The sequence below is a fragment of the Peromyscus eremicus genome, chromosome 1 (genome assembly GCF_949786415.1).
Source record: "Peromyscus eremicus chromosome 1, PerEre_H2_v1, whole genome shotgun sequence".
Taxonomy (NCBI): domain Eukaryota; kingdom Metazoa; phylum Chordata; class Mammalia; order Rodentia; family Cricetidae; genus Peromyscus; species Peromyscus eremicus.
The window spans coordinates 88,460,029-88,472,589 of NC_081416.1; the positions used below are offsets into that span (position 1 = coordinate 88,460,029).

A 12,561-nucleotide genomic window follows, 5' to 3' on the forward strand; every position below is an offset into this window, starting at 1 on the left:
CAGAGACCAGGACCAGAACAGACCTTTGGGGAACATCATCCATATGTATGCAAACCGTAGCAGTTAGGAAAGCAGCGACCTCCCCAGCAAATAGCAAACATCTGAGCTGGCTGCACACTGAGGGTGATTCCAGAACACAACAGGACTGCCAAGAAAGCAAACACAAGCCCTGGCAGGCTCCCGCATGCACGGTGTCCAGGACAGGAAGACAAGCATTCTGTCCCTATCAGAGCACATCTGGAGTACAAAGTACAGGAAGAAGGAATGTCTCCTATAGGGACGGTTGAAGAAATAGAACATGGCATTTTAGTCAGAAGAGGAGCCAGAGTAGAGAGCTGTTTACCCATATGCACCTCAAGGGCTGACATATGGCCAAGGAAACACCTTATTTTGTGTGATTTCAAAGACCAGAAACTCGGAAATGTGTGCAAGTTCCATGGGAGGCAGCAGAGAAGAAATATAGCGTCAGCATGGCTCTGGCTTCACCAGCCTGTGGGTGTTGCTGGCCAAAGGGCCTCACAGTTCCCCATTGCACCCTTTCCACATCGCCAAGGCAGGGGAATGACAAAATTGTGCCAGCCCTGAGGGCATTTCAAAGGTGTAGTACTCAGTTTCATGTTACTATCATGTAATTCCAGAAGCAGGTAACAGAAAGAAAAAGGAGTATCCCTCAGAAACAGGATAGGGCAGTGGTGTGGGGTACTGAGACCGAAGTGGTGACAGGCGGTGTTGGGAACGCATAGGAAAGGGGACACTTCCCTTAAAAGAAAGGATGTAGTCTTGCCAGTCACTGTAGATGGTTCCAGGAAAATTCACCTTGACAATCTGTGTCGGAGCTTGAGGGTCTGCCCTGAGAGCCCATGTGTAGGCTGGCAGCCTTCCCTCTGCCCTTGGCCGCCTGTTGCCCTGCTGCTCACTTCTGCACCCACCTGCTCTCTCACACCAAATCCCCCTCACCTTGCATTCCACCCATCTCCAGCCTCTGCCCCAGGGCAATGGCTGTCCTTTCTCTCTGCTGCCACCGTCTGGACGGCCTGGACTTCTTCCAGTGCCAGCCTCTGCCGCTCACCTTTCTGGGAGAAAGAGACATGATTTCCCCCAGCCCATCCAATAAGAAGGGGAGGGTGCAGGTCTTACACGGGACCTTTGGGTTTAAATAGCACTCCCCCTCCCAACAAACAATGATTTAGTGCCTGCTTTCCATACACAATTCTGAGTACTGGAGATAAAGTAAGAGAGACAAAGGCTTTGCTCTCATAAAACTTGTATTCTAGATGCAGGAGGCAGATGATAAACAAGATAACCTCAGAGAGAGCTTAAGGGATGAGAAAGAAATAAATCAGGGCAAAAAACCCAATGGAAAACATAAAGTGGTGGTCAAAGAAGCCTCTTTGTAGACGCGACTTAATACACAAGGACTTAGAGAGCAGGAATCAGTCATCTGGAGGTCTGGGAACAAACTATGTCCCTAGAGGCTCCCCATTGGCTTGCAGAGAGTAATTAGGAAAGCCCTGAGATGAGAAAAGGAGAAGCAGGTGGGGGTGGGGTGGGGAGGTGGGTAGGTGGAGAGAGAGAGAGAGAGAGAGAGAGAGAGAGAGAGAGAGACAGAGACAGAGACAGAGACAGAGACAGAGAGGGAGAGAGGGAGGGTGGTGTGGTGTGGTGTGGTAAGGTGTGGTGTGGTGTGGTGTGGTGTGGTGTGTGTGGGATGCTCCCTGTAGCACTGTAGCACCTGGACTTTATTTTCAACTGGGTCTGCTTCTAACTCTACCCACACACTCCTTGATAACAGATTTCTAAGCCCCTAACCCACAGTGGGTGCCCCCAGACCTCAAGCAAGGGGTTAGGCACAGGAAATTTCTCTAAACTTCTCAGTAGTTTAGGAATCTTGTGTATATGAAGTTTGTTTGCAAAAGGCTTCTGTCCGATCCCTGCCTTGTCCGTCTGAGCCTCAGCTGAAACTTGTTATGAAGATGGGACATGTTATGCCAACAGAAACTCACTAGCACTTCAAAGAGTTTTCCTGAGACCTCACCTGTAGGTGTTCCAAAGTAGATGAATTAGAGAAAGAGAAGGGAGGGGGCATCAAGTGATTCTAAGCACTTCCTCATCTAAGCACATGTGGCCTCAGTTTCCCTACATAACCACATGGTGGGGACTTTCTACTCGCCTGCCAGTATTTAAGGAGGAGAAATCAACAGTTTTCTCTGCTACCCAACTGAAGAAGCACAGCTCTCTTCCAACGCTGGAGGGGGAATAGCACTGGAATTGGCGAGAAATGCCAACCCGCTTCTATCCCTGCTAATGGAAATATCTGGAGGGACACATAAATCAGACCATATTGGAGCTGCTCTCCATGTTGTATGTGATGTACAGTTTCAAGGGATCTGGAAGGGATAATTTTGACTTATACAACTTAGATTTTCCATCTGCCCCTCGATTCTCAGCCTCAGGTAGGATAGGTATTCACTGCACTCAAATTATTTTGTTCATTTTTATTCTGAATGCCTACCCTGGTGGTGTTTTCTTTTCTCTTCCCACACATGCCCATTGCTTTCTTGTTCTTTTCACTTATTCGTTCCTTTTTTTCTTTGCTGATTCCTTCTTGAGGGAAAAAGCAAGATAGAATAGGCTACCTACACACACTTACATAAAGACAACATTTTATTTATTTGTTTATTTATTTATTCATTTATTCATTCATTCATTTAGTTTTTGTTTTTTGAGACAAGGTTTCTCTGTGTAGTTTTGGTGCCTATCCTGGAGCTCGCTTTGTAGACCAGCCTGGCCTTGAACTCACAGAGATTCGCCTAGCTCTGCCTCCCGAGTGCTGGGATTAAAAGCGTGCACCACCACCGCCTGGCAAGACAACATTTTAATATACACAGACTCACACAGACCACACACATATACTTACATACACACAATGACATTCCTTTGGATTCAGCAGGAATATCAGCTCATAGTTGCACAGATCCCACCTAGAAGACCCTTCACTGAAAGAGGGAATATGACTGTCATTAAAAATATGGGGCAGGGCTAAAAGATGGCTCAGCTGTTAAGAGCAGCAACTGCTCTTTCAAATGACCTGGGTTTGGTTTCCAACATCCCCACAGTAGCTCACAACAGTCTATAATTACAGTTCCAGAGGATCAAACGCCCTCTTCTGGTCCCAGAAGGCACTGCATGCACATGGTGCACAGACATACATGCAGGCAAAACACTCACACACAAAAGTTTTTTTAAGCAATTTTTAAAAATGGAGCAGTCTGTAATTGTTCCCCCAAACCTATTTCTCCTTCATCTGTTAAAAAAATAACCTCCTCTCAAGTAGTAGTGGAATGTAAGTCCCCAAAACTCAATGCTGTATTTCCCAGACCCCCTTACAGCTGAGTGTGGTCACATGACTAAACCTTTACCAAGGGAGCATGCTTAAAAGGGCTAGGTACAATTTCAGAGGCACATAATTAAACTAAAGTTGTCTTCTTTTTCAGTCTCTCCCCTCAGCACTATGTGCCAGATGGAGTTTGGCTAAAAACGAGTTGGCTACTACGATCCTTGTAGAGTGCTGTCCAATAAAAGAACCTGAAGCCCCATGAACGTGACCATGTTAGCCAGTATCCAAATAAAGAAACAAATGTAAAATGGTTGAAATTAATTTTAGCGATGTCTGTTATTTAACTTAACATATATAATGTCCATTTCAATTTGGAACCCATTTGAAAATTACTAATAAAAGCTGTGCTCTTTTTCACATGAATTCTTCAATAACATTACAGCACATCTCATTTCAGATTAGCCACACTTAAAGTATGTAATGGTCTTGCTTCACCAGCAGCTACCTGTTGGGTAGCAGAGTCCTAGAAGCGGACAGAGCAACAAAGCTGAGGGAACCTGGGTTCCTGAGTGACTTTATGAAGCTAAGAGGTCCATCATGTCTGGTCTCCTACTTCACTCACTTGAAACAAATCATTTGGGATCCCTTTGTAATGAGCTTAGCCTATTTCTTGACTAAAATAAGAATTTCTCCCCATAGAAATTGATCTTGACCTATATCTTGTTTCTGTAAAGACTATAAATGGGAAGTGGGGGAGTAAAAATCTCTTGATCTTAGCTCCTATGTGTGGACATATCATTCTAGTCTATAGTTCCAGTTAAGAGTTAGCTGTGATGGAACAACTTATCTGGACATGAGAAAGCACGCAGGTTGTCAACTTTGAAAAACTTTAATTAGCTGTGTCTTGTTTTATATGTCCTGATGTTTTCCCCATTGCCTGACACTCAAAAGGAACAAGCAGTCTCCACAACCATTGAGCATCAGGCTTGATGCAGCTTTTGAATTTTGTTTTTTCCCTTTTGAGTTTTCCAGACAGGATCTCACTATGTATGCCAAAGATGGCCTCAAGCTCATGATCCTCCTCAGCTTTCTGATCCCTGGGATGGTAGCATGTACACAACCAACTTTGGCATCTTTTGATTTTATTATCAATTTGAACTAAATATTAAAGGGGATAAGAATTTAAAATTTAAAATCACATAATAAAAGGAAAAGAATAGTACAAGAACAGAGGAAAGATGGGAATGCTTGTTTTAAAAAAAGCAAGCCATAACAAAAGAAACTGTTTATTTAAACTGTCTTTCCCAGCTTCAGTTTTTCAGTCCTACATATGTTATGCTCAAACATAAGCATTTACAAACCTGCTGTAAAACAAGTGCATGTGGATGAAACAGTTCATCATGTTAGGTTTTCTTTCCCTCGTCCAGTTGATTCTTGCCTTCCCATGAGGGGAATCTGTTAAAGACCTGAGGGAGACCTGCTCCCTCTTTCTCCCCCAGGGTACTCTTGAGGAGGGAGAAGTGAGAAATATGTAGACAGAACTATAGAGGAGAGAGATAATTAGAAACACAGGATAGCTCAGGAGAGCCTGGGTCAAAACCCATTGGTCCCTTCTGTCTCTACTAAAGGGCTTTTAAAGGAATGCCAAGGGGTGGAGCAAAAGACCTCCCCCCCCCTCCCCCGCACAGCCAAGTGCAGACCATCCCAAACACCTGGTGACCATGCACTCGGTCAAGCCATTCCCTAATGCAGCCCTGTTGTGTAAAGCAAGCTCAGATCTCACTAGAAAACCTTTGTGGGCTTCCACAAAGACGGACAAGGCCCTTCATGTTCTAGATTGAACCTCTGCTTATGGGGAAATGCAATTACTGGAGTCTATAAGAAACAAATGCAGGAAGGTCTGTGTCCTGAGATGTGATTTTCTTAATTTGTCTGCCCTGTTCCCCTTCAAGAAAATCTCTCTCACTACCCAGAAGGCTGAGGCTAGCTTGGTGAAATGCTTCTACTCCCAAATCAGTTTATGGGTTGGCATAAAAGACCAGGAGAGAGTGCAGATCGAAGGGTTGCATAGACTCAAGACTGGATCCTGACTTGTAGCCATAGGACTGTGAGTGAGGAACCGGGCCTCTCTGATGCTAAGTCTCATCTATAAAATGGGAATGGAATAAACTGTCTCACAGAGCAGTGAGGAATAAGGAAGCTGAGTAGGAAGAATTTAACACAACATCTTTTCTGGTGTCATGATAAGCATTTTCTTTTAAAACTTCCAAATGAGTCCTCTCATAATATGTATGTATGTGTATTTATATGCATGCACACACAAACATACATATCACACCCACTGTGTGCTGCCTTCTTTTGACTCTTATTTCCAGTTCTCATGATGCTTTGGGGGGGGCTCTCCCCCCAAATGCGCTCACTTTACAGACTGGGAAACTGTAGTTCAGAGACATGTAGTGGATTGCCTGTGGTGGCACAGTGTCTATGAAGCCAAGCAGAAATCCAAAACTAATCCATGCATCATGAAATCCCATGCTCTCTCTAGTAGGCTGAGGTGTCCACTGCCACTGGCAGTGTGTGTCCCAAACTGAGACAAAGAAGGAAGCAAAGCTGCTTTGGAGGTCTCCAAACCTCCGGGTTTAAATAAATCCCCCAATTATGCCCGCAGTTGGACCGGCTTTTGAAATCTCTTGAACATTCTTTTCCCATCAAGTTCCTTGAAATTTCCCTTTAAAGAGCATCTAGGAAAAGACACTCTCATTAGCTAGGGTCTGACTTTATTTTCCCAATAAACAGACCTTCACCCAGACAAAAGAGGCTCTTTTATTTTCAATCAATTCGTGAACATTTCAGCTGATTTCCTGCTATTTGGCTTGAAATTGTGATCTGGGAAAGGCTGGCCCTGCAAATTGTCGCCCTAGAAGAGCAGCCCCTGGAGTATCCTCAACTTGTTATTTTTAATCACTGTAATCGCCTTTCAAAGGAGGCTCTGGCCAGAAACAGAGTGGCTCTTTCAGGGCTTTCTAAAGAGCAATTATGGCAGTGGGATGGGGGGCGGCTAGAGAAGGGGGGAGGGAGGGAGGGCAGAGAGCAGGGGTGGGAGAGAGAAGGAAGTCAGCACAGCACTAGCTAGTTGGAAAAGGCTGAATAACTGTCCCAGCGGCACCCAGGCTGTAGGGAAGAAGCCCCATGATTCAACTTGTTAAAATAGGGACCTTTTTATTCAAGACTAGACTGGCCAAAGGCTATCCTCAGACGGGGGTGGGGGGTAGGGGCAACAGGACACAGATGCTACTGGATGATACACTGAAATAAAGGGCCAAGACTGGAGGCAGGAAAGGGAGTCATTGCTCCCAAGGATAGTGACGGATGTTAAATCAGAAAGAATAAGATTAAAGAGCAAATAGAAAACCAGGGGAATGTTAAGGTCCATAAACCTAAGTCAATTCACCTAGTAGAACACACTAAATTTACTTTTAACGTGACATTGTAGGGAAGTATAAGCTGATGGAAAATGTCACAAACTAAGCTAGTGCGTTTTCTTCGTAGCTCTGAACCTGATATGTTAATTACAAAACACTTACCCAGGAGACCTTAGCATGGCTCTCCCAAGGTCTTTCTTTCAAGATATCCTGGCCATTAAAGGTAGAAAAGATGGTATTTCCACCTACAGCCTGAGCAGGTAGCACATATTCCATGTTCCAGAGTCTGAGGGTGGAGGCTAAAAAGCTCAGGATGTGCCCCTGATCTGGTCTCAAGTCATCCCTGCTGGGCCTTGGCTTTTAGGTTCTGGAATGACTCTGGCCATGTGATTATGGAATGTGCCCACCTCCCAGTGCTACAGTGAGCATTCAGCCAAACAGGAGGACTAGTATGAGAAGGGACTCCAGGATGTTCCTGCTTAGCCAAAATCATACCACACCACACACACACACACACACACACACACACACACACACACACACACACACACACACCTTCTTGTGTTTACATTAAGACTAGTCATAGACAAGGCCCCTAGTATGGAGAAATCACCATTTACTCATTCATTAAATTAATTCATGGGGAACCAGAAAAGGGCAGTCGTTTGTTTGTTCACTGGTAGCTGGACTGGAAGAATGTTGACAAACTTTTAAACCAGAGCAGGGCACACACAGGAAACAATGAGACTAGACAAAATCCCTCCATTTTTAAGCCAATAAAGAAAAGCCTCACACCCTACCCAGACTAATGAGTATTTGGGGACCTACTGTCCATCATACACACTCACCTTTGTTTCAGTAAATGCCCCCCCCCCCAGTTAGGAATTAGGCTCAGTGAAATTAAATGCCTTGCACAAAGTCACACAGCTACAAATTCCTTTCATCCCTTTTCCTGCTGATTCCCCAGTTAACTCGGACTTGTGTTTAGTGGGCCCCAAAGGCCAAGGAGGTTTCTTCTCTTTTGGTGGATCTTCCCAGGTTTGCAGAGTACCTGGTTGTCCTGCACATCCCAGGTCCAGGACTCCTTCCGCCAAGCTGTGTGCTCCCTCCCTGGCTGGGCGCTGTCTTTTTTTTTTTTTTTTTTTTTTTTAACCCAACATCTTTCTGGAGAAGGGAGGATCTTGTGGACTCCCCCAGGAACAAGGCGGATCCTGGCCACAAGCTGAGGACGCTAATGCATGCAGTGAGCCCAGAGCATGACAGGTAGCTTGGAGTGGAGAAAAACAGGTCCACGGGGCCAGGGAGGCCGGGGGGGGGGGGGGGGGGGGGGCACCAACCTGGAGCTGGTACAGCTAACACTGCTCCAAACTTTCTCCCAATGCTCCCAATCATTTCCTCTGGACTCTGAGGGGAACCAGGGAGGCCACAGCTGGAAGCCCAGTTGTCCCATCAAGTGCTCCAGTGACCTGCTCTTCCCCATGAGGCACCAGGGCTGACTTACGGAGACATGCCCTGGAAGGACCCCAGATGAAATCTAGTAAGTTTGCCCTGTGTCCCACCTGGAGACTGGCAGCTAACGGTTGTAGAAAAGATGTCTGGTTAGGATAGAGACCTACTAAACAGGAAGGCGTGGAGCATGAGGATGGAGTAGGGTGTCTTGGAGTCTCCAGGTGGGTGCGGGCCTAGCTGCTGGTCATGCCAGAAGTCTCCCACCTGCTTGTATAACCCTTCCCTGTGCCCTGAGCCCTGCTCTCCCTGGAGATCCCCAGCACTCAGTCTCCAGGCTGCTGGAGTCAAGGTTCCACCACATTCGAGGAGTCTTGGGGACCCTGTGTCTCTTTTCAGTCACCACGCCGCCTTTCATTGAGAGACTACCGGGGATTCTTTGAGGACCCTATTGTCATTGGAACCTGTCCTGGAAATTCAAGGGTCTCTTGGTCTCCTGGGACACAGAGAGTAATTTGGGGATCTTTTTGTGGACCCTTCAGGTTCCTCCTCTCTGCACCTTAAGACTGGTTAGGACCCTTCTAGGAAGTGAGAGTCCTGCTTGATCCAGAAACTGGTCTCTCTTTTTCAAGAATGGAGCCGCTGAGAGAGCTGTCCTGCCTGGGACCCACCAGAGGGTACCCTCTTCCCCAGAGAGTGATCGGGAGAAAAGCGGGTATATTTCACTCCAGCCAACAGCTGGAGTGGAAGCCGGGCTCCTTCCCAGTCAGGCCAGTGTGATGTGTGGCTCGCTGTATTCCCCACCTGGGAACCGTGCGTTGGAGATCCGGGCTGTCTCTCCTGCCCGCGGCCCCCCGCGACCGCCCCCTCCTCCCCCAGCGCTGGCTTGATGGGTACAGAGCTGGCAGCTAAGGAGCTCAGGGCAGCCAGGACACAGCCCCGGGCTGGGATGCGCAGATACGGTGCGCCGGGGACTGCGCTCCCGGTTCCAGCCCCCCTCCGGTCAGTGCCCTAGGGGTTTCTGGATTCCGTGTCCCCAACGCCACTCGACTTACCGCGGTAGCTGCTTCCTGGCTTATAGAAGTCAGGGTCGCCTTCCACGCGGAGGCTGAACTCTGTGTATCCCTCGCGCCGTGTGCCCTGGGCGCGCAAGATGCGGCTGCAGTAGCCCTCCGACTTGGACACTTTGTCCAGGGTCTCATCTGAAAAAGCCAGCGCCACAGCCAGGGGCAGCGCCAGGGCCAGCAGCGCGGGACCCCGGCTAAGCCTCAGGGGCGCAGGAGACAGCCTCATCCTCGAGGGCCCCCCAAGTTTGTGCTGATGTTGTAGACCCTCGTCAGGACACTCCTGCCCCAAGTGATGCGGGCGGCAGAGGCGAAACCTGGAGGAGCCCGGGTGGCACTGGTGGTGGGAAGACCGAGCCCGCCTCGCTTTGGTGGCTGCGGAGCTGCGCTGCTCTGAGTCGAGCTGAGCGAGCGGAGCTGAGGGGCGGGCGGTGGCGAAGGAGCGCGAAGAGGGAGGGCTGGTTGCGCCCGGATCCCCCAGCGCAGCGCTGTTTTGTTTCCGAGCTGGCGATTAGCGGGCGCTCTGCTGTTTGTTTTGCGAAGCTGGATTCCCAGGGTCTGGAGGGAGAGAACAGAGATATGCAAACACGTGCAAGCTCAATCTTCCCCGCCACCAACAAGGCTGGTTCTTCAGCTCCCAGCTATACCCTGGGTCCTGTGGACCACGGTGCTCTGAGGAAGGAAAGCCTGCCAACTAACTTTTGTGGCACACCTACTCTGTGCCAGGCTGCGCTGCTGCAAGGTTTCCCGGGGCAGCATCAGTCCACTACGTGCATTAGCGCCATACTCCGTTATCACTTATTTATAGATAAGCAGATCGCTGCGGGCCACCTTCGCTGTCCTGGCCCGCTGCCTCCATTGCTCTTCCCAAGCCACTTTAAAACATGTCACGCTGGAGGACCAGCAAGGAGTCCAGAGAATTATGACCTAGGATCACCTGGCACAGTGCCTTGGCCACAACACTTTCGGAGATCTACAAAAATGTTTCATTAAAAACAGAAGGGGGAAAAGTTTATGCTGAAGAAAATGTTTTGCTACATGTTAGTTTTTTCATTGGTGAATCTATGCAATCATAAACTGCCGGTTTAACAAGGAAGGTGCCTACAAAACCAAGTGTCTACTGCTTAGGAGGTCCTCATAGAGCCTGACCGTTTTGAAAGGTTCAAAGAAGGGCCTGCGTTTTCTTGGCTTAGATTTTTAGCTCTTAGCCTCCAGGGACAGACTTTCAGGGGGGCATTGCAGGAATCTCTCCCAGTGTTTCCCTGGGGGGAACCTAAGCCAAACCTCAGCCTTGTCACTCGCCCATTGTGAGACTTCACTAAGCCAACCTTTCCAAGCTTGTTCCTGCTCAGGAAACATGGGGCAGGAGGGCATGGGAGCTACCAAGCCAGAACTGTGTACAGAAATTCAATGAAATGTCTCTGGTAAAATGCTTTGCCTCAGGTGATGCCCTGCTTGGAGATACCTGCATCCCATTGTTGCATGCAGGCATCCCTTCCTCAGAGCTATTTTATTCTCCTCTAGCTCCCCAGGGCCTTGAACACTTCTCAAATGCCTGTAGCTAGCAAGCAATTGCCTTTACTTTCTAGACTAGATTTTTCTCTTTTGCTTGGTTACAAACAGCCCACGGGAGCCATCAGCACTGGAAATTCCATTCCTCACTACATCCACCAAACACTGATTCCTTAGTCCTTGCGCTGTGACTCCTGCTACCACTGTCAACTGGGTGCTGTTGTGGAATATTATTTTAACTAGGCAAAGATGTGTTACATTTGTTTATCCTGTGGGATAGGACTTTAACTGTGCAAAGGTGTGGTGCTTTTGTTTATGCTGCATTTGTTTAATTATGTAAAGCTGTGTTACATTTGTTTCACCTTGCCTGCCTACGGCACCTGATTGGTCCAATAAAGAGCTGAATAGCCAATAGCTAGGCAGAGAAAGGATAGGCAGGGCTGCCAGGCAGAAAGAATAAATAGGAGGAGAAATCTAGGCTCAGGAGAAAGAAGAGAAGGAACAAGGGAAGAGAGGAGAGAAGCCAGGCAGACTCCAGCCAGCCAGCCATAGAGACACAGTGGAAGTAAGATATACAGAAGTAAGAAAGGTAATAAGCCCTGAGGCAAAAGGTAGATAAAGAGAAACAGGTTAAAAGAGCTAGCTAGAAACATGCCTAAGCTAGGCAGAGCATTCAAAACTAGTAATAAGTCTCTGTGTCAGCTGGTTGGTGGCCCAAAAGGAAAAGCCTGGTATAGGGTGCTAACTTTCAGAGGCCACTAGAGAAAGACTTCATGGAAGCTGGCTTCTCAGCCTTGGGAGAAAGCATAAGAACTGGTGCTTAGCAGCCCCTGATCTGATTGGCCAGCTCTCTTCTATGTGGGCATTCAGATCCACACTGCATCCTGAGTGAGCCAGCTGACTTGGAGCTCCAGCCTGACTCCGTGTTCCTGTGCCCACTCCTGCAGAAAGCTTTTGTTGCATGCATCTGCAACAAGACACTATGCCTAGCTGTGGAAGACAGGACAAAAATTCATCCATCCCATCCATTCGTCCATCCCCCATTGAATAGAAACATCCATCTGTGTTGACTGGATAAAGACCTCCACTTTCTCCTTCACACATCCAATCGGCAACCATATCATGTCTTTCCTTCCAAACACCCTAGGGAGAATCTATTTGCTTCTCCTCTTCCCTCCCTCCCTCCCTCCCTCCCTCGTGTTGTAAGGCTCTCTAAAGGCTCAGTAGTAGGACACAAGGCAGACACGATGCTTACATTTGTGGATCTTGCAGTCTCGTGGTACAGGTAAATATTAATTGCATAATTCTATGAAAAATTGAGCTACAGTAGTGATACATGCTATACTAAAATAAGTGGGTCAGGAGAACATGCCTGGCATTATCTCAGAGGGTAGGAAATTACAGAGATGAATAAAATACAACTTTTCAACCCTCTTCATGGAACTGCTTATGTGTCTGATTGACCAAATATGTACTTTTGAAAGACTTACATTTTTATCAACAAGTTTAAATTTAAGTTGGAGCTGGGAGGGCACAGAACAGGCAGGAATATATTTAATTTCTTATTGACTGTTGATAAGAAAACCGTGGGAGGTAGCGAACTTACCCAACCTTCTGTCCCCATCCCTCATGTCCATTTCCTAGATTACAAAAGATAATTTTACCTGTTTAGGTGATGTGCTATGCTAGTGAGGGAAAGCTCTAGGCTTCAAAATCAACATTGCCAACACCAAGATTGCCATTACCCAGTGCTGGCCCCATCATCTGGGCTCTAACAGCA

The 12,561-nt window shown here is 47.5% G+C and overlaps 1 protein-coding gene across 1 annotated transcript in view; it reads right to left on the bottom strand.

Annotated features, from left to right (window-relative positions):
• The window catches only part of Spon1 (spondin 1), a 293,513-nt gene extending 283,838 nt beyond the window's left edge, over positions 1 to 9,675 (bottom strand). The window contains exon 1 of the mRNA XM_059268545.1: positions 9,261 to 9,675. Within this exon, the coding sequence (XP_059124528.1) occupies positions 9,261 to 9,498 (238 nt within the window). The 5' untranslated portion in view covers positions 9,499 to 9,675. The remainder of the gene's footprint in view (positions 1 to 9,260) is intronic.
• Positions 9,676 to 12,561: the final 2,886 nt, after the last annotated feature.